This window comes from Pelobates fuscus, chromosome 3 (assembly GCF_036172605.1).
Source record: "Pelobates fuscus isolate aPelFus1 chromosome 3, aPelFus1.pri, whole genome shotgun sequence".
Lineage (NCBI taxonomy): Eukaryota > Metazoa > Chordata > Amphibia > Anura > Pelobatidae > Pelobates > Pelobates fuscus.
Genome location: NC_086319.1, coordinates 6,174,639 through 6,200,810, shown reverse-complemented (window position 1 = coordinate 6,200,810; position 26,172 = coordinate 6,174,639). Strand labels below are relative to the sequence as shown.

Below are 26,172 nucleotides of genomic sequence, written 5' to 3'. Positions count from 1 at the left end.
CCTAATAAAACAATAATGGGGGGGACCTACTGTCCTCCTCCCCTGGCCCCCACCCCTGCGCGGTGGGTGGGGGCCCTAATAAAACAATAATGGGGGGGACCTACTGTCCTCCTCCCCCTGCCCCCCCCCCCCGCGCGGTGGGTGGGGGCCCTAATAAAACAATAAGGGGGACCTACTGTCCTCCCCCCCCGGCCCCCACCCCTGCGCGTTGGGTGGGGGCCCTAATAAAACAATAAGGGGGGGGACCTACTGTCCTCCCCCCCGGCCCCCACCCCTGAGCGGTGGGTGGGGGCCCTAAATGAAACCCCCCCAATCAAGGTGACTAGGGGTCCCAAGCCCCTAGTCACCCCCCCCACCCAAAACAAACTATCCCCTACCTACCCCCCTCACCCTAAAAATAGTGAGGGGGGAATAAAATAACTAACCTGTAAAAAAAAAATTAAACTTGCCATTTGACGTCTTCTTTTTTCTAAAATCTTCTTTCTTCAGCCCCCAAAAAGGCCAAATAAAAATCTATCATACCCGTCGAACTAAAAATAAAATAAAAAATCCGAGCGCAAAAAAAATAATCGATCTTCACCCATGGAGGGCTCCGCGCAGACTGAGCTCCGCAGGGCGGGGGAAGGCTTATAAAGCCTTGCCCCGCTCTGCAATTAGGCTAAAAACACTCTGATTGGTGGGTTTAAGCCAATCAGAGTGCTCTGTGTCATTTTACACAGTGTGGGAAAATTCCAAAGAACTTTCCCACGCTGTGTAAAATGACACAGAGCACTGTGATTGTATGGATTTCAAGCCATCCAATCACAGTGCTCTGTGTCACTTTACAAGCGTGGGAAAGTTATTTTGGAGAGGCAGATCCGGCATTGGTCAATCTGCGTGGCACTCGAATAGGGGTCCTAGCTCCGCTTCCCATTGCGCTGTATACTTTAGTCTGCCCCATTATGTAGAATTGGAGCTAAGAGTTGCATGTAGTAAGTTATGTAATAAGGTCTTTCTGATTAGTTTCCTTTCTGCATCATTTAAAAAAAAAAAAAATGAAATAAGGAACAGCAATGGATAAGGGGCATCGCTGCCTAGTTCCATTGCCCAAAGATATATATGTGTGTCTGTTTGTATATATTGATTGATATATACTCTTTCTTGTTTCCTAGCCACACATTGATGGTACAGTGATATATGTGGAGATATGGCTTCTGATGACCTATCAGGTATGTGATCTTGTAGTTGTGATTTCTAGTAAAAGGTGTAGTGTAGGTTTGCCATCTGTAAATACTAATTACAAAATGCAGATTGTGATATTAAATCATCTGTGAGCCAGGAACCACCTCACTGCTATATAACCCAGTTTCTCTCTCCGGGGATGAGTTGTCTAGTTGTTTTGGTTAGTCTGTCCAAATGAATGTTTCCAGGCTGTTAATTTGAATGGACAAGGTTCTGTACATTAATATTGTTGTGTGTCACTTATCTGGCGACAATTATCTGTTGAGGGTAAATTATAGAAAACTGACCCAGGTAGCCTCATTCCATGTCTGCAGTCCTTTCACTGAGGCACGTACACCACCTTTCCAGCATGTTCCTCAATAAAAGAACAGACGACAGGATCATTTCTAATCTCTTCTAATTTGTCTATTATTAAAGGGACACTCCAAGCACCATAACAACTTTATCTTAATGAAATCATTATGGCACCTTGCAGAACTGGGTGTCATCTTACCTTAAGGGGTTTAACCATTTAAAAACAGTGCAATCCCTCCGTATCCTCCTGTACCCCCTGCCTCCTCTTCCAGCCTCAAAGCAGAAGCCTGTCACTGGGCACTGATGATAAAACGCTGAGCACGTCATCTGACACTCTTCGCCTATCCCTGGCCTCATGCTGAGATAAATGCATCGGAAACGTACATGCTTTTCAAATGCATTTTTCTCGAATGTGGCCGGTGAAAGGCTTCTGTATTGGAGCTTGGAGGAGGAGACCGAGAGCGATGTGCAAAGCAATTTACAAACCGTTTACCATTAAGGTAAGACAGCACCTAGGGCAGGGGTAGGCAACCTTTCAGCAGCACTGTGCCGAAATATGTGATGTCCCGTAGCGTGCCGGTCCTATTTTTTTATTTTTATTTAATTGAGGTGTGCATGGTGGATTGTTGTATTTGTGTGTATATGAGCTATTCTATTGTATATGTTCATGAGTTGTTTGTGGTATCGTGTATGATACAAATGAATGTGGCCGGTGTACGAGGGCTGCTTGTGGAATTGTGTTGGGATGGATTTGTCACATTGTGTGTTTGGTAATGTGTGTATGTGTGGGGCTGTTTAGGGTGCTGCATGTGGGGTTGTGTGCATGTATGCGGATTGTTGGTGGTGTTGTGTTTGTGCGGACTGTGGGTGTGTTTGTGTGTGGGCTGTTTATATTATTTGTATGAGAGGAGAGTTATTCTGCATTTCTGTGTATATCTAGCAGTGTGGGTGGCTTACCTGGGTTCCAGTGGATCAGGCTGGCCACAAGGACAGGAGCTGCTCTACTTCAGTGTGGATTCCCATTCGCAAGTGCTGGGAGGAAGTGATCTGAGATAAATTCCTCTACGTGCTGCAATGCATAAATTCAAGATTGTCCTTCAATTTTCGCATTAGCAGATATCTGAAGTTTCACTGGGACTCCAGATAGGCCAGTCTGTTTGGCTCTAGCAGCCTTAAGTGCCGTGCAAAGACACCGTGAGTGCCGTGCATGGCACACATGCCATAGGTTGCCTACCCCTGACCCAGGGCCTCCAGGGACCATAATAACTTCATTGAGATGCAGTCTGTCTGTTCATACACTTTTGATCTATCTTTCTGAATTTTCTCTATCAGTGCTGGTTGAAGAGCTGGAAAACATCTCCGGAGAGCTCCAGGCAGTAGAGATCCAACTCCAAGAGCTTTTGGAGAGACAACAAGAACTTATTGAAAATAAAAATGTCTTAAAGAAAAAGATCCAGAAGCTATCCGAAGAATCCGATGCTGGACCCAGTGCTGAGCTTGAAAGCACACCGGAGAATTGGAAAACGCAAGGTCAGCTGGATGTAGTGAGAAGTCATTCGAGATTTCTCACATTCTTCTAAAATTTACAATAGAAACAAATGTAGGAAATGTTTACCTGCCCTGCATGGCGCACACAAGTTCTGCTAAACTTAAATCGTAAAATTCCATTTAAACATCGTGCTGGTATAATGGTAGCAAATGCATAGATTGGACGAAAACCCCATTTATAAATAACTGACTGACAGGGAGAGCAGGAGAGACCACCTACAGAGATAGCCAGTCTAGAGTGTGGAATCTACCTAGCAGACCATCCTAGCACCGGCCAGGCATTATAGAAATGGAGTCAGCATGTTGGTGTCACGGATGAAGATTGCGCTGCCAGACTGCGTGAGGATGTCCAATAGTGTGAATAAACTGTCTATATGTTTTGTTAATAAAAAAAAATTCCAGATAGTTTGCAAAGGTGACATGCCCACTTAGAGTACGGCAGCTGTTATGGAGATGCAAGTGGGAGATATGCTTACGAGCAGCACTCCCTTGTGGGAGCCATTTACCTTTTTTTTTTCTTCAACCTTGTCGCTGTCGCACACTTGCGCATGTGCAACAGTCTTTGGACACAGCAACGGGAACCTTCTTAGAACTATTAACACACTGCGGTAGAAGATTTTCCGTTTCTTGCCTCACAGCCGTTGCTTGTGATAGCTGCTGGGACTTTGCCGTTTTTGTGAGCGTTTGTTAGTCTCAGTCTGGTTTATTAGACAAATTAGTCCCTACTTTTTCTTTCCAACACTGGCAACTTTAAGTTTACAAAATATTCAGATGTAACAGAGCCGCCTTAAAAACCTGCAACTGCTTATTAACTGCTTTCATGGTGGTGTTAGAAGCCGCTGATGTCTCATTCCTGTATCCTGCATAAGTAAGAAGTTTCCTTTAGAAGCCGTCAATAAAGAGGGGGGAAGATGCATTCTGTGTATTCTATTCTAAGTACAAAGTATAAATTTGTGTAAAATGTCCATACCGCTCCTTAACTACCAAACCAATGAAAGGTCCCATCCAAACATGGCTTTATAAGACATTGTGATAGCTGGATAGCTCGCTAATTGCTGAATATTTTGTTACGCTGTGATTGAGCAGCTATTAGATTGTCCTGCTGTCAGGATCGGGACAGGGATCCAACACGCAGAGTACAAAGAGTGGAAAGGTACGTATACCGGGCCTTAGAATGGCCGGACTAACGTACCGAGAGTAATAGAGAATAGTCAGAGACAAGCCGAGGTCGAGGGAACGGGAAGACAGATAAGCGAGAGACAAGCCGGGTCAAGGGAGAACAGAGAAGCAGGGTAGTACAACAAGCCGAGTCAAAACCAAATAGAGAAAACTAGAATACCAGAGCACTGAGTGACTAGACAAGCTAGAACCACGACAGGGCAATGAGCTGAAGAGAGAAGTAAGCTTAAATACCCTGGCTCTGGATGGTAATCACGCCTCTGACAAGTGCCGATTGGATATCGGACACTTGAGTGACAGGTCGCTCGTGATAGCGTCATGACGTCACGTATTGAGCGTCCCGCTAGAAAAGGACGTGGATTCCTCGCGGCCGGTGTTTAAGTGACTGGATGAACCGCGAGGAACGAAGGAAACAGCTCGCCTGGACGGACAAACCACCAAATCTCTACCTCCCTTAGAGGTAGAGGCCTCAGGTACCCTGACAGTACCCCCCCTCTCAGATACGCCCACCGGGCGGATGGAACCGGGGCGAGATGGGAAGCGGAGGTGAAATGCTCTGCGAAGGCGAGACGCATGAACGTCCTCCTGAGGTACCCAACTCCTCTCCTCAGGACCATATCCCCTCCAGTTGACCAGATATTGCAATTTTCCCCTTGAAATTCTGGAATCAATGATGGAGCTGACCTCGTACTCCTCCCGACCCTCCACCTGAACAGGACGAGGGGAGGAAACCTTAGAGGAGAATTTGTTGCAAATAAGAGGTTTCAACAAGGAGACATGAAAAGAGTTAGGGATGCGTAAGGCAGGTGGCAGAGCAAGGCGATACGCAACCGGGTTGATACGAGTGAGAATCCTGTAAGGACCTATGTAGCGAGGAGCAAACTTCATAGATGGAACTTTTAGGCGAATATTCTTAGTACTCAACCATACCCTATCCCCAGGAACAAAAACAGGAGCCGCTCTTCTATGCTTGTCAGCGTGTTTCTTGAACAACGAAGAACTATGTAATAGAATTTGCCGAGTCTGATCCCATAATCTCTTCAGGTTGGCGACATGATCATCAACCGACGGTATCCCCTGAGAAGAGGAAACCGAAGGAAAAATCGAAGGATGAAAGCCATAGTTCATGAAGAAAGGGCTAGAGCGAGTTGAATCACAAACAAGGTTATTGTGTGCGAACTCCGCCCAAGGAATCAGACCGACCCAATCGTCCTGGTGTTCGGAAACAAAGCAACGTAGATACTGTTCGATCTTTTGATTAGTACGTTCAGCAGCTCCGTTAGACTGAGGGTGATAGGCAGAGGAGAAGTGCAATTTGATACCCATTTGAGAACAAAAGGATCTCCAGAAACGTGAGACAAATTGAGAACCTCTATCAGAAACAATCTCCGAAGGAATCCCATGTAGACGAAAAACCTCTCTCGCAAAAATCTCCGCCAATTCAGGAGAAGTCGGAAGTTTAGGTAATGGTACGAAATGAGCCATCTTAGTAAATCTATCCACCACCGTGAGAATAACAGTTTGTCTCTTGGAAGCAGGTAAATCAACGATAAAGTCAATGGACAAACAGGACCAAGGTTTCTCAGGAACGTCCAAGGGGTGTAACAGGCCACATGGAGAAGCATGAGGTAGTTTAGTCTTGGCACAAGTCTCACAAGCTGCGACGAACTCCCCAATATCTTTTCGAAGTGAAGGCCACCAGAAATCCTTGGATATCAGAGAGTATGTCTTGCGAATACCAGGATGACCAGCTATCTTACTTTCGTGAAAACATTGTAAGAGCTCCAGTTGAAGTTCAGGAGGAACAAAGTTTCTTCCCTCAGGAGTGTTTCCGGGAGCTAGATGTTGTGACTTCAAGATCTGGTCAAGTAGCGGAGAATGAATTTTAAGACTGGTATTAGCAATAATATTGCATTTGGGTACAATGGAGGACACAAGTGGTTCAACTGAAGCAGAAGGCTCAAATTGGCGAGATAGCGCATCGGCTTTAGAATTCTTTGAGCCAGGTCTGTAAGTCAGAACGTAATTGAAATGGGTAAGAAACAATGACCAACGAGCCTGCCTGGAGGACAAACGCTTGGCCTCTCCGATATAAGACAAATTTTTGTGGTCTGTTAGAATGGTAACAGGATGTAAAGTACCTTCCAATAAATGTCTCCACTCTTTCAAAGCTTTGATAACCGCTAGTAATTCTCTGTCACCAATGTCATATCTGCTCTCAGTACCGGACAATTTTTTAGAGAAAAATCCACATGGATGTAATGGTTTGTCAACACCCAACCTTTGAGATAGGACAGCACCTAAACCAGTCTCTGATGCGTCTACCTCAAGCAGAAAAGGCAGGGAAGTGTCGGGGTGAACTAAAATTGGAGCGGAAGCGAAAAGCTCCTTGAGAGTTTTGAACGCAAGAAGAGCTTCAGTAGTCCAATTCTTAGTATCAGCCCCCTGTTTGGTCATATTAGTGATAGGTGCGATAATAGAAGAATAACCCTTAATAAAGCGCCTATAATAATTGGAAAAACCAATAAATCTCTGTACGGCTTTAAGACCTTTGGGTAAAGGCCACTCTAGAATGGACTGGAGTTTATCCGGATCCATCTTAAATCCCTCCCCAGAGATCACATAGCCGAGAAAGGTTACCTGGGTTTGATCAAAGCTACATTTCTCCAACTTGCAGTACAAACCATGCTGAAGGAGCTTGTGCAAAACCCTCCTGACTTGCTTGTGATGAGTCTCAATCTCACTAGAATGTATAAGTATATCATCTAGGTATACAATGACGCACTCTTGCTGAAATTCCCTAAGAACCTCATTTATCAGATCTTGGAATACCGCTGGTGCATTGCATAACCCAAAAGGCATAACCGTATATTCATAGTGACCATAGCGAGTATTGAATGCCGTCATCCACTCATGTCCCTGCTGGATTCTCACCAAGTTATATGCCCCTCTGAGGTCTAACTTGGTGAAAATTGTAGAGCCCTTCAAACGATCGAAGAGTTCGGTGATCAAGGGAATCGGGTAGGCATTTTTAATGGTTATCTTATTCAAGCCTCGATAATCAATACAAGGTCTCAAAGAACCATCTTTCTTTTTAACAAAAAAAAATCCAGCCCCGGCAGGGGAGGAGGACCTCCTGATGAATCCCTTGTCTAAATTCTCGTGAATATACTCCTCTAGAACTGAGTTCTCTTTCGTAGATAATGGGTATACATGACCTCTGGGAGGCATGGTACCAGGGAGTAGGTTAATTTTGCAATCAAAGGACCTGTGTGGGGGTAAGGTATCGGCTTTCTTTTTGTCAAATACTGCCTTTAAATCTAGATACTGAGACGGAATTTGTGTCTCTGTAGGATTGTCAGAGGTAGTCGATGTGTTAGTTAATCCGAGAGGTAAGACCTTCCGCAAGCATTTTTCTTGACAATTCTTTCCCCACGAAACTATCTCCCCTGACTCCCAATTAATAATAGGGTTGTGTCTCCTCAACCAGGAGTACCCCAGGACTATGGGAATAGATGGAGAAGAAATGAGCATTAAGGATATATCCTCTTTATGTAGGATGCCAACAGTTAAGTTAATCGGTATGGTCTCATGGAAAATAACAGGCTCAAGTAACGGTCTACCATCGATGGCCTCAACAGCCAGTGGTGTCTCTTTTAACTGGGATGGGATAGCATGCTTGGCAACAAAACCCTGATCTATAAAGCTCTCAGCAGCTCCAGAATCGATTAGTGCCATAGTCTTTACTACTCCCTTCTCCCACCTCAAAGAAACGGGTAACAGAAGCCTGAACTCTTTGTAGTTGTGAATAGAGGACAAAGTAGAAACACCCAAGGCCTGTCCTCTAGAGAAACTTAGGTGCGAGCGTTTCCCGAACGATTAGGACAATTTAGGCGTAAATGTCCTCTGACTCCACAATACATACATAAACCCTCCCTTCTTCTGTACTGTCTCTCTCTCTCTGTGAGATGAGTACTGCCTATCTGCATAGGTTCAGAAATACGTAAGTCCTCGAACTCAGAATTTTGAAAGGTAGGCGCTAGTTTAAAGGAGGGTCTACGGGTCCTATCTCGAGTGTTCTGCCTCTCTCTTATGCGTTCATCAATACGAGATATAAAAGAAATTAAATCCTCCAAATTCTCAGGGAGTTCTCTAGTAGCGACCTCGTCAAGAATTACATCTGATAACCCATTCAGAAACACATCTATATAAGCCTGTTCGTTCCACTTAACTTCTGCCGCCAAGGACCTGAACTCTAGTGCATAGTCCACAAGTGTTCGATTGTCCTGTCTAAGGCGCAACAGTAATCTAGCTGCATTGACCTTTCTACCAGGAGGGTCAAAAGTTCTTCTAAACGCAGCTACAAAGGCATTATAATTATAGACTAGTGGATTATCATTCTCCCATAAAGGATTGGCCCATCTCAGAGCTTTCTCAATGAGTAAAGTAATAACAAATCCAACCTTCGCTCTATCTGTAGGATAAGAGCGGGGTTGTAATTCGAAATGGATGCTAATCTGGTTCAGAAAACCACGGCACTTCTCCGGTGACCCGCCATAACGTACTGGTGGGGTAATACGGGAAGAAGCACCTACAGTGGCTACCTCTAGACCAGAGACTGCAGGAGAAATAGAAGGAGTACGTGTCTCCTCAGGTGGGTTACTAGCACGAGACAAAAGTGCCTGTAGTGCTAGGGCCATCTGATCCATCCTATGCTCCATGGCGTCAAACCTGGGATCAGAAGAACCAAGCTGACTGTTTGTACCTGCAGGATCCATTGGCCCTGTCGTAATGTCAGGATCGGGACAGGGATCCAACACGCAGAGTACAAAGAGTGGAAAGGTACGTATACCGGGCCTTAGAATGGCCGGACTAACGTACCGAGAGTAATAGAGAATAGTCAGAGACAAGCCGAGGTCGAGGGAACGGGAAGACAGATAAGCGAGAGACAAGCCGGGTCAAGGGAGAACAGAGAAGCAGGGGTAGTACAACAAGCCGAGTCAAAACCAAATAGAGAAAACTAGAATACCAGAGCACTGAGTGACTAGACAAGCTAGAACCACGACAGGGCAATGAGCTGAAGAGAGAAGTAAGCTTAAATACCCTGGCTCTGGATGGTAATCACGCCTCTGACAAGTGCCGATTGGATATCGGACACTTGAGTGACAGGTCGCTCGTGATAGCGTCATGACGTCACGTATTGAGCGTCCCGCTAGAAAAGGACGTGGATTCCTCGCGGCCGGTGTTTAAGTGACTGGATGAACCGCGAGGAACGAAGGAAACAGCTCGCCTGGACGGACAAACCACCAAATCTCTACCTCCCTTAGAGGTAGAGGCCTCAGGTACCCTGACACCTGCACACTGCGCAAGGCATTGCCCATTATTTGTGAATAGAATGACTTGCCGTCTACTAATCTGTACATATACCATGTGGGAGCAGAGCGCCAGCCCAGTTGGCAATTCATTTATTCTTTTCAGTTTTGTACCTTTAAAACCCAGCTCTCATTGAAGAAACATGTACACGTATGTTACAGGCAAAGATTATCCAACGTTTCACAGGGAAACTGAAGGTTAAACATTTTTTAACCCCTTAAGGACCAAACTTCTGGAATAAAAGGGAATCATGACATGTCACACGTCATGTGTCCTTAAGGGGTTAATGTACTCGAATAAGGCCGTTAAAATAAAAGTGTGCATTTATTATTCTTTTTAAATCATTTTCCTAAGATCCTCCCTCTTCAGCAAGTTGTGCAGCTAATCAGACGGTTCCCTTTGTGTCCGCACAATATTTCCTGTTAATTCTGGGCACTGTCCATTGAAAAGCCTTTCAGAAGATATAAATAATATAAAATAAACTAGATATTATGACCTGATTAAATAAAATACATTGTGCTGGAATAGGTCTCAGTGTGTTTCTCCGCAGGTCTAACAGAGCTATTGTTTCTTCTTTATCTAACCAGCTTAACTCACACAGGAAGCAATTCCCATATCAGGAAATAACACCTTGCTGTGCTTCTCCATATGCTATAGCAGCATTGCACTAGGGATGATCTAGACTCCCAAACTGCTTCATTACACCAAAGATATTTTGTTGCTTAACGTGTCCTGTAAAAGATGTATGAAATTGGCATTGCCCAATCAGAGCTCCAGATTGGGAACGCCCCTGGGACCTGCTGTGTGAACCGAGTGACGGTGCCAGTCAGCATGGAGTGGTTATGGGTGTTGGTCTGTTGATTGAAACACATTGGTGTCTATCCTCTGATTGTACTGATCTTTGTGAGATCACCATAAGCGGCTGCTTCCTAACCTGTGTCCGAGTGAGGCAGGACTGCTTCTACCTGCACACTGACACAGTCCTTGCAATGTGTAACGTGTTTTCTGTTATTCTCTGTCAGATTTCCCATGGTCGCAGAAGATTGAAGGTGCCTTGCGCAACGCTTTTCGACTCAACACTTTCAGGTCGTTACAGTTGGAGACTATTAATGCCACAATGGCGGGCAGAGATGTGTTTCTGATCATGCCGACTGGGGGGGGAAAGAGCCTGTGCTATCAGTTACCAGCAGTGTGTTCAGACGGTGAGTGCTTCGTGTGATTCACTCAGATCGCAGCCCAGGGGGCCGGCCTAACACACAGATCGCAGCGCAGGGGGGGCAGTCTCAGATCAGTGCGCAGGGGTCGGTCTCTCGGTCAGATCGCAGCCCAGGGGGTCGGCCTAACACACAGATCGCAGCGCAAGGGGGGGCAGTCTCAGATCACTGCGCAGGGGTCGGTCTCTCGGTCAGATCGCAGCCCAGGGGGTCAGCCTAACACACAGATCGCAGCGCAAGGGGGGGCAGTCTCAGATCACTGCGCAGGGGTCGGTCTCTCGGTCAGATCGCAGCCCAGGGGGTCGGCCTAACACACAGATCGCAGCGCAAGGGGGGGCAGTCTCAGATCACTGCGCATGGGTCGGTCTCTCGGTCAGATCGCAGCCCAGGGGGTCAGCCTAACACACAGATCGCAGCGCAAGGGGGGGCAGTTTTAGATCGCTACGCAGGGGTCTGTCTCTCCATCAGATCGCAGCTCAGGGGTCCAAACAACAGAATGTGATGATGAAACGTGCAGAGAGCGGCCGTGTTATACTATGTATCTGTCTTATTTCAGGCTTCACGCTGGTAATCTGCCCCCTGGTTTCTCTGATGGAAGATCAGCTGATGGTGTTAAAGCGTATTGGCGTTTCTGCAACATCTTTAAATGCTTCCAGCAGTAAGGTTCGTAACTAGTCTTTATCTCGATTTACCGCATTTTTTGTTTTCATGATCTCTCTCTATTGCATGTAACCATAAACCTGCATTGATTTGTGATTTGATTAAAATATTTGTTTCCATGTGTTAACACAGGAACATGTGAAATGGGTGCATAGTGAAATGATTGATAAGAAGTCACAACTAAAACTCATCTATGTCACTCCCGAGAAAATCGCAAAGAGCAAACTGTTTATGTCCCGATTGGAAAAAGCGTATCAAGCCGGACGGCTGGCACGTTTGGCAGTGGATGAGGTTCATTGTTGCAGTCAGTGGGGCCACGATTTCCGACCTGGTTAGTGAAATTTCTCTGCTGTAGGATGCCGAGAGAATTTCTATCGATTACATTGATGGTCTCAGCTATTTTACATATTTATATATTAACTACCACGTTTAATGACCTATGTTTTCTTTTAAGACTACAAGTCTTTGGGAATCCTGAAGCGTCAGTTTCCTAACGCTCCACTAATAGGACTGACTGCCACGGCCACCAGCCATGTCCTGAAGGATGCTCAAAAAATTCTGTGTGTCTCAAAGTCTGTTACGTTTACTGCCTCATTCAACAGACCCAACCTTTTCTATGAGGTAAGTGTTACCTGAAACAGTATGCTTATCGTGAGGATGCAGATCGGAGAGTCGTGCTGTCTTGTCTGTGTTTGACTCATGTTTTCGTGACCTGCTGATTCTCTGTTCGATATTTTCATGACACGTTCCAGGTACGTCTGAAACCACCAAGTACCCAAGACTTCCTTGAAGACGTTGTAAAACTTATCAATGGCCGATACAAGGGGAAGTCTGGTAATATTTCATCCCAATCTGAATGTGTGCCAATCTCTCCGACATGGTACTGTAATTGGATGCTGCTTTTAGGCTTGTGTGAAATGACAAAAGGCATAAACAGGGCAGCCTATATTTTCTGGCATTCTCTTTTAGGTTTTTGAGATAAAATACATGACTTGATTGCAAGCAAAGAGTACATCCAGAACAACAACTTGATCTCACTCTGTAGGTGAGCGCTAAAGTACTGTGTGTTCCTGTAGGGAGAATATCTTCAGAATAATGGATAATCTCTATTTACTGTCAGAATTATGTATTCTAAAATATGAAGGATTCACAGCCTTAAAAGGGAACCTATAATCCCGACAATAGATCCCCTCGTCTCCACTGCCTTCCAAAAACATCAACATGCCTGCTGACTTCTTCTGTGATCTCCAATGTAATGCTTCTGACTGGATTGGAAATCGGCAAACGCGACCAAACGCTGCGCTCCTCCATTTAAATGCTGCTAGACGTGGATTTAACCCTGCAATGGAAACGTGTTTCTACAAAACTGCAATGTTTTATATTGCTGGGTTAAAATCACAAGACAACCGCACTCAGACTCCTAGATTGAGAGACCGTGGTCTGGGTAACTTTAATGGTCCATTGATTTCCATGTGTGAAATAAATGAATTATAAATGGCTCAATGCCCAGATAATCAAACTAAAACACAATGTATTCATGAGTCTCGAGCCTCGGAGTTCACACAATGAGACCATCCAGGTACCCTCTGCCTATGTTTGTACATCTCTCCAGTGCCAGGTGCCAATTGCTTTCAGGGTTATTCACTAAATCCTGAATTTTCAAAAAAATAAATCTAAATAGAAAAACTGAGCGAAAAATATTAGACCTTGAAAAATTCTTCATCACAAATGTCACAACTCCATGTTTGACAGTTGGATTTAATTCAAGAAAAATCTGTTTGGTGAATTGCCCTGTGTTCTTAAGATGAATCGGTTTTAGCTCATGGAGTGAATGGAGAGATCCTCTTCCCAAACATTGAGAGCGATGTATAGCTCTAAAACCAGAGAGTGTAGGATTCTGGCTTCCCACGGGATCCCAGCCAGCAGACTGATTATTTTAACACTAATATAGAATATCCTGTACATCTTCACAACTGAAATAATTGCAGATGAGATCTCTCATTCACACATCACTGGGTACAATGAATCCTTGTTTCCACACTGACCCATTCTGGAGTATTGTAATATTACAGCACTGACCCCATTCTGGAGTATTGTAATATTACAGCACTGACCCCATTCTGGAGTATTGTAATATTACAGCACTGACCCCATTTTGGAGTATTGTAATATTACAGCACTGACCCATTCTGGAGTATTGTAATATTACAGCACTGACCCCATTCTGGAGTATTGTAATATTACAGCACTGACCCCATTCTGGAGTATTGTAATATTACAGCACTGACCCATTCTGGAGTATTGTAATATTACAGCACTGACCCCATTCTGGAGTATTGTAATATTACAGCACTGACCCATTCTGGAGTATTGTAATATTACAGCACTGACCCCATTTTGGAGTATTGTAATATTACAGCACTGACGCCATTCTGGAGTATTGTAATATTACAGCACTGACGCCATTTTGGAGTATTGTAATATTACAGCACTGACCCCATTCTGGAGTATTGTAATATTACAGCACTGACCCCATGCTGGATTATTGTATTATTACAGCACTGACCCCATGCTGGATTATTGTATTATTACAGCACTGACCCCATTTTGGAGTATTGTATTATTACAGCACTGACCCCATTTTGGAGTATTGTATTATTACAGCACTGACCCATTCTGGAGCCTTTCTAGAACTCCTGGCAGAACACTAACAGTTCTTTCTTTTTCTCCAGGAATTATCTATTGCTTTTCTCAAAAAGATGCAGAACAGGTAACCATGAGTCTGCAGAAACTGGGCATCCGAGCTGGCACGTACCACGCCAACATGGAGCCTTCCGATAAAACCATTGTTCACACCCGCTGGACGGAGAACAAGATTCAGGTAAGTGGGAGATTCATTACAAAGGCTCCTTGTGTCACGCTGTCCTGTCTGAAGTAAGAAAACACTTGCTTTATGTTTTAAGGTGGTTGTGGCGACGGTAGCCTTCGGAATGGGAATTGATAAACCAGACGTGCGATTTGTAATTCACCATTCAATGAGCAAATCAATGGAGAATTATTACCAAGAAAGTGGGCGAGCAGGTAACTTGACATGAGGGGCTGTGCGCACGATGGTGCTGTATTGTTATAGTGTAGAAGGAGATTGATAAAGTAGTAGATATTGTCAGAATAGAACAGGGGGAATCCCAGGTATGAAGATGTAGGTGCTGGCTTTTTGTTTTTTGGGATGTTTAGTGATGGTCCCCCATAGTTGGCAGGCACAGTGTGTATTTTACAATGTATGATGACCTTGGTAGTGGCCCCCATGCAATTTAAGGAGCTTTTTAAACCGGTAAAGGGCTCGGTAGTCCCAGGGCTCAGCAGTTAAACACTGAAGTTGACTGGCACATGTGTTTAAATACTGGGATCCACTTAGTAGTAAATAAGTGGCTGTGTGTACATCACCAGGGATTTAAAGTGGTGATGGTGCCTTAAATCTGTGTGTGCACCATTTCTCTTTAAAATGCTGCACATACGGAATTCAACCTCTTTGCTTCTGTAAGTCCGCTCTTACAGCAGTTAAAGGGTCATCATTAGCCAGCTCGGGAAACGAGTTCTGGGCCTGCTAATATGAATTCTGTCTTAATTTCATTGCACGGAATATCATTTATTGGCAGTATACATTCTCGGCAATGAATGGCCGGTGGGATCCACTTCCTGATCCTGCCGCTGAAGCCAGCTGTCATCACTGGCCAACAGGGACCCAGGTGACCCTGGAGCCTTGTACATGGTAGGATCTATGGACCAGAGAAGGTATGTCTTATAGTTCTCCAGGAAGGAACACCCCAGGGACTTGTCAGTTTGTTTCTTCTAGGCCGCGATGATCAGAGAGCAGACTGTATTCTCTACTACGGCTTTGGAGACCTTTTCCGAATAAGTTCCATGGTGGTTATGGAAAATGTCGGACAACAGAAGCTTTATGAAATGGTGAAATACTGTCTGAACCTGAGTCGGTGAGTGTCTCGCGTGTCTCGCGTGGCTTGTGTTTCCAGAAAACCAAAATGTATGTCTGCTTGCTGCCTTTTTTAAACTTTACATAAAGTGCGAATATAAAGTTATGCTGGAATTGTGACAGATTAAAACTTGGATCTGTCCCTGGCTGCTTACCTTTTGCTTATAATCCTTTGTTATTAGGGGTCGTCTTATCACACAAAAGATTAAAGAAACCCTCCACTGCCAAAAAAAATAATTAAAAAAAAATAACCGTTTTATAGATATTTTGGTGTATGTAAAAACATCTTGTAAAAACTGCAGATCTTTTATCTGCAGCCTTAGCAAACCCTCTCCTTCTAACCCCGCCCAGACTTTCTGTGGCTGTCCAATCACAGACTTCCCAATGCAGCTTAAAGAGAAGTCTTTACAAGGCAGGTGCTCTGGGCTATTGCTGCCCCTTGAGTTTATCTCCACTGAGTTAAACAAACCTATCTGTTTGACAACCAGGGGGGAGTAACCAGGTTTATTTATAAAAGTGCCAAATTCTTTTGAAATCTACTCTTTTTGTAAAATGGAAACAGAGGACACACTCGTTACATATAAAGCACTTCAGCAAGCTAAACTGCTTTAGGTGTCTGGAGGGCTGAACACTTTAAAGCCTCATTTCCTCGTCTATCACTTGTTCCCAAAGTGTTTGATGTTTTCATTTTCTTTGACATCGCGTCATCGTTGGGTTACGGACCAGGCTGCATGTAGTGGTTATTGTTTCTGGGTCTTTTTGCAGATGTCGGCGTGTGCTCATAGCGCAACATTTTGATGAAGTTTGGGATTCTGCGCAGTGCAATAAAATGTGTGATAACTGCAACAATGAAAAGGGTATGTATATTTAAAAGGGTATATTATTAGGGATTATGGTACACAGTACCGCGTGCTATTTCTGTGTGTGTTTCTATTCTTCACGTTCAGAAATATATCAACACTTTTAGGGAATAAAAACTATTTTATCTACATCCACCATGTAATTTATATCATTTAAAAAAAAAAAAAAATAAGCTACCTAGGCAAATTTCTTGCATTTTCAATGCCCTGAATGCATAACAATACAGTTAATTTTCATATCTAGTGTGTGTTATAGGAGGTGTGGGGAGCTGCAGTGAGTGTGCTTCTCAGGTAGTGTGGGTTATAGGAGCTGCAGTGAGTGTGCTGCTCAGGTAGTGTGGGTTATAGGAGGTGTGGGAAGCTGCAGTGAGCGTGCTGCTCAGGTAGTGTGTGTTATAGGAGGTGTGGGGAGCTGCAGTGAGTGTGCTGCTCAGGTAGTGTGTGTTATAGGAGGTGTGGGGAGCTGCAGTGAGTGTGCTGCTCAGGTAGTGTGTGTTATAGGAGGTGTGGGGAGCTGCAGTGAGTGTGCTGCTCAGGTAGTGTGGGTTATAGGAGGTGTGGGAGCTGCAGTGAGCGTGCTGCTCAGGTAGTGTGGGTTATAGGAGGTGTGGGGAGCTGCAGTGAGTGTGCTGCTCAGGTAGTGTGGGTTGTAGGAGGTGTGGGGAGCTGCAGTGAGTGTGCTGCTCAGGTAGTGTGTGTTATAGGAGGTGTGGGGAGCTGCAGTGAGTGTGCTTCTCAGGTAGTGTGTGTTATAGGAGGTGTGGGGAGCTGCAGTGAGCGTGCTGCTCAGGTAGTGTGTGTTATAGGTGTGGGGAGCTGCAGTGAGCGTGCTGCTCAGGTAGTGTGTGTTATAGGAGGTGTGGGGAGCTGCAGTGAGTGTGCTTCTCAGGTAGTGTGTGTTATAGGAGGTGTGGGGAGCTGCAGTGAGCGTGCTGCTCAGGTAGTGTGTGTTATAGGTGTGGGGAGCTGCAGTGAGTGTGCTGCTCAGGTAGTGTGGGTTATAGGAGGTGTGGGGAGCTGCAGTGAGCGTGCTGCTCAGGTAGTGTGTGTTATAGGAGGTGTGGGGAGCTGCAGTCAGCGTGCTGCTCAGGTAGTGTGGGTTATAGGAGGTGTGGGGAGCTGCAGTGAGCATGCTGCTCAGGTAGTGTGGGTTATAGGAGGTGTGGGGAGCTGCAGTGAGCGTGCTGCTCAGGCAGTGTGGGTTATAGGAGGTGTGGGGAGCTGCAGTGAGTGTGCTGCTCGGGTAGTGTGGGTTATAGGAGGTGTGGGGAGCTGCAGTGAGTGTGCTTCTCAGGTAGTGTGGGTTATAGGAGGTGTGGGGAGCTGCAGTGAGTGTGCTGCTCAGGTAGTGTGGGTTATAGGAGGTGTGGGGAGCTGCAGTGAGCGTGCTGCTCAGGTAGTGTGTGTTATAGGAGGTGTGGGGAGCTGCAGTCAGCGTGCTGCTCAGGTAGTGTGGGTTATAGGAGGTGTGGGGAGCTGCAGTGAGCATGCTGCTCAGGTAGTGTGGGTTATAGGAGGTGTGGGGAGCTGCAGTGAGCGTGCTGCTCAGGCAGTGTGGGTTATAGGAGGTGTGGGGAGCTGCAGTGAGTGTGCTGCTCGGGTAGTGTGGGTTATAGGAGGTGTGGGGAGCTGCAGTGAGTGTGCTTCTCAGGTAGTGTGGGTTATAGGAGGTGTGGGGAGCTGCAGTGAGCGTGCTGCTCAGGTAGTGTGGGTTATAGGAGGTGTGGGGAGCTGCAGTGAGCGTGCTGCTCAGGTAGTGTGGGTTATAGGAGGTGTGGGGAGCTGCAGTGAGCGTGCTGCTCAGGCAGTGTGGGTTATAGGAGGTGTGGGGAGCTGCAGTGAGTGTGCTGCTCGGGTAGTGTGGGTTATAGGAGGTGTGGGGAGCTGCAGTGAGTGTGCTTCTCAGGTAGTGTGGGTTATAGGAGGTGTGGGGAGCTGCAGTGAGCGTGCTGCTCAGGTAGTGTGGGTTATAGGAGGTGTGGGGAGCTGCAGTGAGCGTGCTGCTCAGGTAGTGTGGGTTATAGGAGGTGTGGGGAGCTGCAGTGAGTGTGCTGCTCAGGTAGTGTGGGTTATAGGAGGTGTGGGGAGCTGCAGTGAGCGTGCTGCTCAGGTAGTGTGGGTTATAGGAGGTGTGGGGAGCTGCAGTGAGCGTGCTGCTCAGGTAGTGTGTGTTATAGGAGGTGTGGGAAGCTGCAGTGAGTGTGCTGCTCAGGTAGTGTGTGTTATAGGAGGTGTGGGGAGTTGCAGTGAGTGTGCTGCTCAGGTAGTGTGGGTTATAGGAGGTGTGAGGAGCTGCAGTGAGTGTGCTGCTCAGGTAGTGTGGGTTATAGGAGGTGTGGGGAGCTGCAGTGAGCGTGCTGCTCAGGTAGTGTGGGTTATAGGAGGTGTGGGGAGCTGCAGTGAGTGTGCTGCTCAGGTAGTGTGGGTTATAGGAGGTGTGGGGAGCTGCAGTGAGTGCTGCTCAGGTAGTGTGGGTTATAGGAGGTGTGGGGAGCTGCAGTGAGTGCTGCTCAGGTAGTGTGGGTTATAGGAGGTGTGGGGAGCTGCAGTGAGTGTGCTGCTCAGGTAGTGTGGGTTATAGGAGGTGTGGGGAGCTGCAGTGAGTGTGCTGCTCAGGTAGTGTGGGTTATAGGAGGTGTGGGGAGCTGCAGTGAGCGTGCTGCTCAGGTAGTGTGGGTTATAGGAGGTGTGGGGAGCTGCAGTGAGTGTGCTGCTCAGGTAGTGTGGGTTATAGGAGGTGTGGGGAGCTGCAGTGAGTGCTGCTCAGGTAGTGTGGGTTATAGGAGGTGTGGGGAGCTGCAGTGAGTGCTGCTCAGGTAGTGTGGGTTATAGGAGGTGTGGGGAGCTGCAGTGAGTGTGCTGCTCAGGTAGTGTGGGTTATAGGAGGTGTGGGGAGCTGCAGTGAGTGTGCTGCTCAGGTAGTGTGGGTTATAGGAGGTGTGGGGAGCTGCAGTGAGCGTGCTGCTCAGGTAGTGTGTGTTATAGGAGGTGTGGGGAGCTGCAGTGAGCGTGCTGCTCAGGTAGTGTGTGTTATAGGAGGTGTGGGGAGCTGCAGTGAGTGTGCTGCTCAGGTAGTGTGGGTTATAGGAGGTGTGGGGAGCTGCAGTGAGCGTGCTGCTCAGGTAGTGTGGGTTATAGGAGGTGTGGGGAGCTGCAGTGAGTGTGCTGCTCAGGTAGTGTGGGTTATAGGAGGTGTGGGGAGCTGCAGTGAGTGTTCTGCTCAGGTAGTGTGAGTTATAGGAGGTGTGGGGAGGTGCAGTGAGCGTGCTGCTCAGGTAGTGTGGGTTATAGGAGGTGTGGGGAGCTGCAGTGAGTGTGCTGCTCAGGTAGTGTGGGTTATAGGAGGTGTGGGGAGCTGCAGTGAGTGCTGCTCAGGTAGTGTGGGTTATAGGAGGTGTGGGGAGCTGCAGTGAGTGCTGCTCAGGTAGTGTGGGTTATAGGAGGTGTGGGGAGCTGCAGTGAGTGTGCTGCTCAGGTAGTGTGGGTTATAGGAGGTGTGGGGAGCTGCAGTGAGTGTGCTGCTCAGGTAGTGTGGGTTATAGGAGGTGTGGGGAGCTGCAGTGAGTGTGCTGCTCAGGTAGTGTGGGTTATAGGAGGTGTGGGGAGCTGCAGTGAGTGTGCTGCTCAGGTAGTGTGAGTTATAGGAGGTGTGGGGAGCTGCAGTGAGTGCTGCTCAGGTAGTGTGGGTTATAGGAGGTGTGGGGAGCTGCAGTGAGTGTGCTGCTCAGGTAGTGTGGGTTATAGGAGGTGTGGGGAGCTGCAGTGAGTGTGCTGCTCAGGTAGTGTGGGTTATAGGAGGTGTGGGGAGCTGCAGTGAGTGTGCTGCTCAGGTAGTGTGGGTTATAGGAGGTGTGGGGAGCTGCAGTGAGTGTGCTGCTCAGGTAGTGTGGGTTATAGGAGGTGTGGGGAGCTGCAGTGAGTGTGCTGCTCAGGTAGTGTGTGTTATAGGAGGTGTGGGGAGCTGCAGTGAGCATGCTGCTCAGGTAGTGTGGGTTATAGGAGGTGTGGGGAGCTGCAGTGAGCTGCTCAGGTAGTGTGGGTTATAGGAGGTGTGGGGAGCTGCAGTGAGTGTGCTGCTCAGGTAGTGTGAGTTATAGGAGGTGTGGGGAGCTGCAGTGAGTGTGCTGCTCAGGTAGTGTGTGTTATAGGTGGTGTGGTGGAGATGCAGTGAGCGTGCTGCTCAGGTAGTGTGGGGTGATGTAGTGAGTATTTTAATGAGGTAGTGGAAGCTTTACTTTCAGATTATAAAGTGTCAATGTAGGAATTAGAGATCTGACCAGTTTACATCCCATTGAGTACTGCGAGGCAGAATATTACATTATTGTACTGAGTTTACTGAAATCGTTTTGTAGATTTGTTAACTATACCCCACTATACCCATGTGAATGGGTGGGTGTTTATTGCACAATCTGTTTCTTTATCGCATCTCTTTAAACAGGACAAAGCAGCAGACGATTGCTTGTTAGCGTCAGTGTTTAAGATTAGTGTGATAACTATGGATATATTAACTTTTCCATTTGCTTTTGTGGATAGTTTGTTCATCTTTTACTTGATCGTATTCACCGTGCCTATCACAACCAGCCATCCTCGTTCTCTTGATAATAAATTGAATTGGTCCGGCTTATTTTAGCAGCATGAAATCGAGAATTCTTGAATCTCATTATTCATGGACTCACTACTACTCTCTCCCTCAATGTTTCCATTTATTCTGATTTCTTTTTTTTTCAGTATATGAAAAGGTTGATATAACAGATTATAGTCGAGACATAATGAAAATTTTGGAGCAAGCGAATCAAATGGATGAAAAACTTACCCCCCTGAAACTAATTGACGCGTGGATGGGAAAGGGTGCTTCAAAACTACGCGTTGCGGATGTTCGGCCCCCGAAATTCCCTCGCAATGAGATTGAAAGAGTTATCACAAATCTCCTCTTACAGCAATATATAAAGTAAGATGTGTGTTAAGTTAATATAAAGTATATCAGTTTTTAAAGATTATTCTAGCTTACAGAGCAACAATGGCTCAATATACATTGTGTGTGGGTGATCTACCGAACAAATATGAATAATATGAATCTACTTATACAAATGATAATGATCTGTCTGGATACAAGTCTATTAGGAGTCTGTCCTCCCACTCCCTCCAGTTTAAATGAATCAACTTATGTCCCAATAAATCAGGAGAACTAACCGGTTGGATAATACTAGATTTCGTCATGGGGGGTGAAACGATTAGAACAATGCTGCACAATATACCAAGTGCTATTATTAAAGGGGCAGCCCCAGTACAGTATGTTGGTTAGGCTGTAGCTGGTTAATACTGATTCCGTCCCCACTCTTATTTCGGGTATAATGTATGTGATGTCCAAGTGTAGGTTATGGCGGCTTTCTACTGCAGAAAACTGGCAACTAAACTCTTCCGGTGCCCATAAATCACTGCTCATAGGAAGTGCTGTGAAAAGCTTAATAAGCAACCAGCCACTCATTGCAAATCATAGACAGCCTTCAAATGTGAAAAGCTTTTATATTTAATTCGTTTTTTTTTTTAATGATCTCTCACCCTTTGTAGATTCCCCGTCTCTGCTTTATTTAAGAATCAACGTCTCATTCTTTACAGGGAAGATTTCAGTTTTACAGCCTACGCCACAATATCGTACATGAAAAAGGCACCCAAAGCCGCTCTACTGAAAAATGAAAATCACACAATTATTGTCCAAATGAGGAAGATGAAAAATGGAGCAGACAAGGTTAGTTACGATCATTAGAATTCCTCACATTGGGACAAATTGCGTGCAGTTACCGGGAGACTGAACAGCAGTGTGTGACCAATATATTCCTTGTGCTGGTACAACAACATGGGTTATTTCCTTCTTTGGGTTCGTCAGCAGAAACAGATGTGCGAGGCTGAATTTGAGTCTTTGTCCTCAATTACTATGTAACTCCAGTAACATTGCTTACTGTTAGTGTTATGTAGATTTCAGCTCGTATGGTTGGCACCAAAAACCTACCATTATTCCACAATAATACTTTAACCCCTTAAGGACCAAGCTTCTGGAATAAAAGGGAATCATGACGTGTCACACACGTCATGTGTCCTTAAGGGGTTAAAGGGACACTCCAGGCACCCAGACCACTTCTGCCCACTACCCTTAACCCTGCAAGTTTAATTATTGCAGTTTTTCATAAACTGCAATAATTACCTTGCAGGGTTAAGTCCTCCTCTAGTGGCTGTCTACTAGACAGCCACTAGAGGACATTTCTGTGTTCATAGAACCTGAAAAGTGTGTTATAACGTCGCTGGACGTCCTCACGCTGTGTTCAATGCTTTCCTATGGGGAGGTCTAATGCGCATGCGCACTAGGTCTCCCCCGCCGGATGACGAAGGGGAGGAGCATGGACAGACCCTGACCGAGCGCCAAGGGACATTGGTGCTGGATACAGGTAAGTCACTGAAGGGGGTTTTAACCCCTTTAGCAACTTGGGGTGGGGGGGGTGGGAGGAAGAGGAGACCTTTAATGGGTGTTTCAGAATACACAAGTGCATGGATTAGAGCTTGCCTTGTTTAAACGCTATATAGGAGATAAAATAAAAAATCAGAAGCCGGGTTTAAAACGTTGAATATTTTCCTACAAAACTGGGAAAGTAAATTCTCTTGACTCCAAAATGTCAGTCTGATTGCTCCCAGGATCAGCCGGCTGATTCCCTTCATATTACGTTATCTTTATATGTTGTTCTTTTTTGGCAGAGAATTGCAGATCTGATTGTTCTTACATTAAAGAACATTTCCCTCTGCTGTAGGTGAAATCTCCTTTCAAGTCTAAATGGGGGACTTTGTGTTACTAGAGAAACGTTTGTACTGACTATCTTTAGAACTCAAATCTTCTATTCCCCTTATTAATTTTGTAGCCAGCCTCTAGTTTTATAAAACCGTTCTTTAAAACTGGTGCCCAAAATTGCCCAGCGTATTTTAAGGTACCGTTGATTTATAAAAAGGCAACATTATATCTTTATCCCATGAATTAATACCTTTATTATGCATGGCAATACCTGACTGGTTAGCAACCGTTTCTGTCTGTCCCAAGTCCTTCTTATGTACTGGTCTTACCTAACTCAGGACCATTTATGGTGCACGTTGCTTGTACCTTGTAGACCCCAAAATATTTAACTTTGCATTTATCTACATTAAATATCATCTGTCACCTGGCTGCCCAGTCCCCTAGTTTTGTGTCATCTATAAACACAGACACATGACTTTCATTGCTTCTAGTAAGATCATTAATAAACAGATTAACTCCTTCAAGTACTATTTGAGTGTAAAATATTAGCATAACATTATTTGAAGCATAGCTGGAATAGAAACATATCCTAACACAGCAGTTTTCTGTACATATTGCTTTTCAGACAAATGTAAATTGTCTCCATTTACACAATTTATATTTTTAACTAATTCCTTCATGCTTTATCAAATATTTGGGAAATTAAAAGCTTTAGACCGCATACAGTTTGTGAAATGTCAGTACAAAAGCAAAAAATGCAATGATTCTGCCATACCGTAAATGTGACAAATGTATAAATATGACCAGAGATCTTGCTTCTAGCTATTTGTAGCAGTACAGCTTACTGAAAATGGCAACAGAATGTCTGTGTTTGAGCATAATGCCCACATAGGGTTAAAAAAAATAAAGATTGCTATAGCAGTTTTTAAAATGTATATTCATCTCTGGAATGCTAATGTAATGCGGACAGTGAAATGGTAGAGTCCGATTACTCCTCCCCCCTCCGTGACTGTAGGAATGGTATGACCCACAGAAAGCTTTTTTTACTGTTTGGAAGCTTCTGGTATGTGGTAGTATACTATAGGATTATGGCAGTATAAATGAGGGACATTATGGATTATATTTCATTCTACAAAATAGATAATTTTAAACTTTTAGACAGACCCCTGAGAGACTCTACTTACCACCTATGTTCACCTTAAAATGTTTCCATCTGCCGTTAGAAAAACCAGCATGTATTATTACTGCTAGAGTGTGTTCCTGCTTTTTAGATTCCTGAGCCCCACTGAAAACTGCGTATCAGTATAATTTACCTAATAATTTGGCGCATCAGTTTGGAAACAGCCATCGCTGTGCTCTATGATGTGATCATCTATGAACATGATCTCAACCAATCCACTACTGTCCCGGAGTGAAGCCATTTAGCATTGGGGGACTTCGCGCATGTGCAGCAGTCCCAATTCTGCGCCATAAAGCATTTCCTCATAGAGATAAATTTGCTCAATCCATCTGTATGCGGAGCCTTTTATATCAAATGCCTTAGCAAAATCCAAACGGATCACATCTACTGCAACACCCTGGTCTATACTTCCACTCACTTCCCTGATGTGTTGCATGGTTTCTGACGAGCAGTTTAATTTGAAGTGGTCATGGTGGGAGGAAACACTACATACTGAGATATATGTAATTGTCTGCCAGTAATAATCACACATTACATGGACGGCCTAGATGGTTCTTCTCCATAGTACCCAATCGAGAATGTTTTTATCGGAAAGGTCACCACTGCCTCCAAAGCGGCTGCAGTAACCCTTTAAGTAAATTCTTCAAAGTACTTTCCACACCGGCACAATTATAAGAAATAAACTCTTTATTTTTTTTGTAATACATTTAACTGATGGTTTCTGCAGGTAAAGTGTCCAGAAGCCACCAGTCCAAAAGCATCTCATGCGAATAGAGAAAATACAAACCAGTTGAAAAGGTCTGCGACTCGAACAGGAAGTGGTGGAAACAAGCACTCAAAGTCGGAGAGTGCGTCTGAAGCCAAAAGGAGCAAAGTGTCAGCTGATGACTCCATTCTAATTGACTAATCCTGTTAAATCATTTGCTGTATGTCTGAATGTAAGGTGGAGCTGGTATTCTGCCAGAAGGTTGTGCCTAGTCTGCAGAACCAAACAGTAAGTTTCATTGCACCGATTGGTAAATGGCAATCCAGACCGGTCAAGCGGATCTTCTTACTGGATATTGTCATCTGTGATCCAGGAAGCAATAGGAGCTTTCACATTTGACTCATTTTGGCCAAAAAGCCATAAAACAAATGCATTCCTAAATCTGGAAAATAAACAACGCAAAGGGTGTAGAAATGTGTGTTACGTGTAATAATTAGCATATTAAAGGTGTTTATTTCAATATATCCTTTCCAGTCATTGCCTTATATAAGATTTTCGTTTTCCAAATAGTAATGATTTTATTTCATACAAAACACCCGCATGCGATTCGAACACAAATTACAAACAAAACCTTGTGAAAAAAATTAGAAAAACTGTGTACCTAATTTATAATACGAGAAAACACGCGAAATCAACTCATCCAGGACTGAAAATAAAGTTTACTTAAAACTGAAGCAGAAGTAAAAAAAAGGAATCTAAACTCAGGGCCAGCTTGTGCTATCCAACCCCAATGTATCGGGAACAGGAAGCTTGTGCTATCCAACCCCAATGTATCGGGAACAGGAAGCTTGTGCTATCCAACCCCAATGTATCGGGAACAGGAAGCTTGTGCTATCCAACCCCAATGTATCGGGAACAGGAAGCTTGTGCTATCCAACCCCAATGTATCTGGAACAGGAAGCTTGTGCTATCCAACCCCAATGTATCTGGAACAGGAAGCTTGTGCTATCCAACCCCAATGTATCTGGAACAGGAAGCTTGTGCTATCCAACCCCAATGTATCTGGAACAGGAAGCTTGTGCTATCCAACCCCAATGTATCTGGAACAGGAAGCTTGTGCTATCCAACCCCAATGTATCGGGAACAGGAAGCTTGTGCTATCCAACCCCAA

At 45.2% G+C, this 26,172-nt stretch overlaps 1 protein-coding gene across 1 annotated transcript; it reads left to right on the top strand.

The window, feature by feature from the left end:
* Positions 1–1,038: 1,038 nt before the first annotated feature.
* Positions 1,039–25,525, top strand: RECQL (RecQ like helicase). Its single transcript, XM_063446644.1, has 14 exons — positions 1,039–1,208; positions 2,848–3,045; positions 10,638–10,817; positions 11,386–11,492; positions 11,622–11,820; positions 11,944–12,110; positions 12,242–12,323; positions 14,222–14,370; positions 14,453–14,570; positions 15,343–15,481; positions 16,246–16,337; positions 21,069–21,288; positions 21,957–22,086; positions 25,023–25,525. The coding sequence occupies exons 1-14, from the start codon at positions 1,187–1,189 to the stop codon at positions 25,200–25,202; spliced, it is 1,983 nt and encodes a 660-aa protein (XP_063302714.1). The 5' UTR covers positions 1,039–1,186; the 3' UTR covers positions 25,203–25,525.
* Positions 25,526–26,172: the final 647 nt, after the last annotated feature.

Bases quoted from the DNA above. Each gene is read 5' to 3' on its own strand.
- RECQL (XM_063446644.1), top strand. From the start codon at position 1,187: ATGGCTTCTGATGACCTATCAG. The intron at 1,209-2,847 runs GTATGTGATCTT...TTTCTCTATCAG, and splicing joins GGCTTCTGATGACCTATCAG to TGCTGGTTGAAGAGCTGGAA. The intron at 11,493-11,621 runs GTTCGTAACTAG...GTGTTAACACAG, and splicing joins TAAATGCTTCCAGCAGTAAG to GAACATGTGAAATGGGTGCA.